The following is a 1,734-nucleotide window of genomic DNA, read 5'->3' as shown; positions in this document are numbered from 1 at the left end:
GAGGAATACCTGTCCCATCTACCTAACAAGATTAGTGAGGGATGCTTTTGTTCTTTTGTTAATTCAACTGGTATCAATGGTGTGCCTACTACTTGCCTGACACTGTCCCAGGGTGGGCACATATCCGAACAGATGAATTCCAGGGGTACAAATACTACTGCAGGTGGGCAGCCCTTCCGAGCCATGCAGATGTGGCGTGTACTTCATATAGAACTCTATGATCCCGACATGAAAAGTAGCCCCACCCCAATGCCCTGAATCAAAGAAACCAAAGCTTTAGAGAAATCCAGCTCTGGGTCTATTAGAAAGAACAGCTCACTCTGTGCCTCTTCCCATTCTTTTTGAGCGTGAGTTCCGATGGTCCTCTGAGCTGGGAGTGCTGGTGGCATGCAGCAGGCATCAGGGAATAGAGCCAGGCCGCAAAGACTTGGCACACTGATTTCTGGGCCCCCACAGAATCTCCAGCACATTCCAAACACCTGGCTAGGACAAAACAGCTTGTCGGAGCAAGAAACGACTTTAGAGCTTTTCTGATCTCAATCCTCACCTGACCTAATGAAGAAAGGAGAGCAAAAAAGGAGGGAGGGACCTGTGACGGTCACACAGCACAGCAGGGGTGATTCAAAACTAGATTTCAAGCTTCTTCTCCCCTCACCAGTTCACCTCTTGGGCTGACCCTGCCCCTCCACTGTTCACACACACACATCCACACATCCACCCTCACTTCCTCATAACGCCTTCCTCGAAACGCCAGCCAGGGTCTCGTAGGGTCACCTGGCAATTGTGACCACTCAGATCTAATGCTCTCTCCCCCACCCCCCTTCCTGTGGCCGCTGCAGGAGATGTTCGGAAGCATGTTTCACGCAGAGACCCTGACTGCCCTGTGAGGGCCCAGGCCGCCTCCAGAGCACCTCGGACGCCCGTGAAGGATGAGCCTGGGGCTGCAGGGAGTGGAGGGTCGAGGAGAACACCTCCACCGGAACCCCGGTGCCTCTCCATCCTCCTCGTCTCTCACTCTTACGTCCCCCCAGGCACCTCTAGAGCTAGCCGATCTCACCAGCAGGAAGAGACACCTCTTCGCCCTCCTACTGACCCGCGGGGCCCCAACCCGCAACGAGCAGGCCTCCTGCTGGCTGCTCTGCACCTGCCCACACCCTGCCTGCGGCCGCTGAGGGAACCCTTCACTGCCAGGCTCCAAGAGTGACTCGGGAACGGAGAGAAAGCTCGTGCTGACGTAGCACGCAAGCTCTGAGAGTGCCCTGAGACCCGCACGCCTCGGCGTCAGGTCATGTCACGCTGTCACAGGACACAGGGAGAAGCCGGCCCACGACTCTGTGGCTCATCCCCTCCCACTACCCCAAGCAGTCCCCGGCAGCTCTGTACTCCTGGGCCCATGGGCTCCAACCACCCAGGAATCTCCGTCTTGGCGACTGTGCCCCCTTCCTCCTCCTCTCAAGGCTGCTGAGACCCCCACTGCTATTTGGCACATCAGACTCTAGTCTGGGGAGCAGCCACCAAAAGTACCTTCCCAGGGGTAGCCTCCTGAAACGTTATCACTCCTCCTACCCTTGAGGGCTGCTCCCCTCTACTTGAGACCAGGTAGAAACCCAGGAGGAACAGGGGGTAGCTGGCAGAACCCTCTGGCAGCCTAGCAACAGATACCAGTTATTCCACACAAAAGCTTTGGGCAGTCCCTGTACTGGAGACGTGGAGGTGAAGGGACGCTCCATCAGT

General features: G+C 56.6%; 1 protein-coding gene and 1 long non-coding RNA gene across 2 annotated transcripts in view; one reads left to right on the top strand and one right to left on the bottom strand.

The window, feature by feature from the left end:
- SLC26A9 (solute carrier family 26 (anion exchanger), member 9) overlaps positions 1-1,728 on the top strand; it is a 25,919-nt gene extending 24,191 nt beyond the window's left edge. Inside the window, exon 20 of the mRNA XM_010854182.1 lies at positions 840-1,728. Within this exon, the coding sequence (XP_010852484.1) occupies positions 840-887 (48 nt within the window). The 3' untranslated portion in view covers positions 888-1,728. The remainder of the gene's footprint in view (positions 1-839) is intronic.
- The window catches only part of LOC104998815, a 39,544-nt gene that overhangs the window by 22,471 nt on the left and 15,339 nt on the right, over positions 1-1,734 (bottom strand). The window lies entirely within an intron of this gene.

This window comes from Bison bison, unplaced genomic scaffold, assembly GCF_000754665.1.
Source record: "Bison bison bison isolate TAMUID 2011002044 unplaced genomic scaffold, Bison_UMD1.0 scf7180017864338, whole genome shotgun sequence".
Lineage (NCBI taxonomy): Eukaryota > Metazoa > Chordata > Mammalia > Artiodactyla > Bovidae > Bison > Bison bison.
This window is presented reverse-complemented; position numbering and strand designations above follow the sequence as displayed.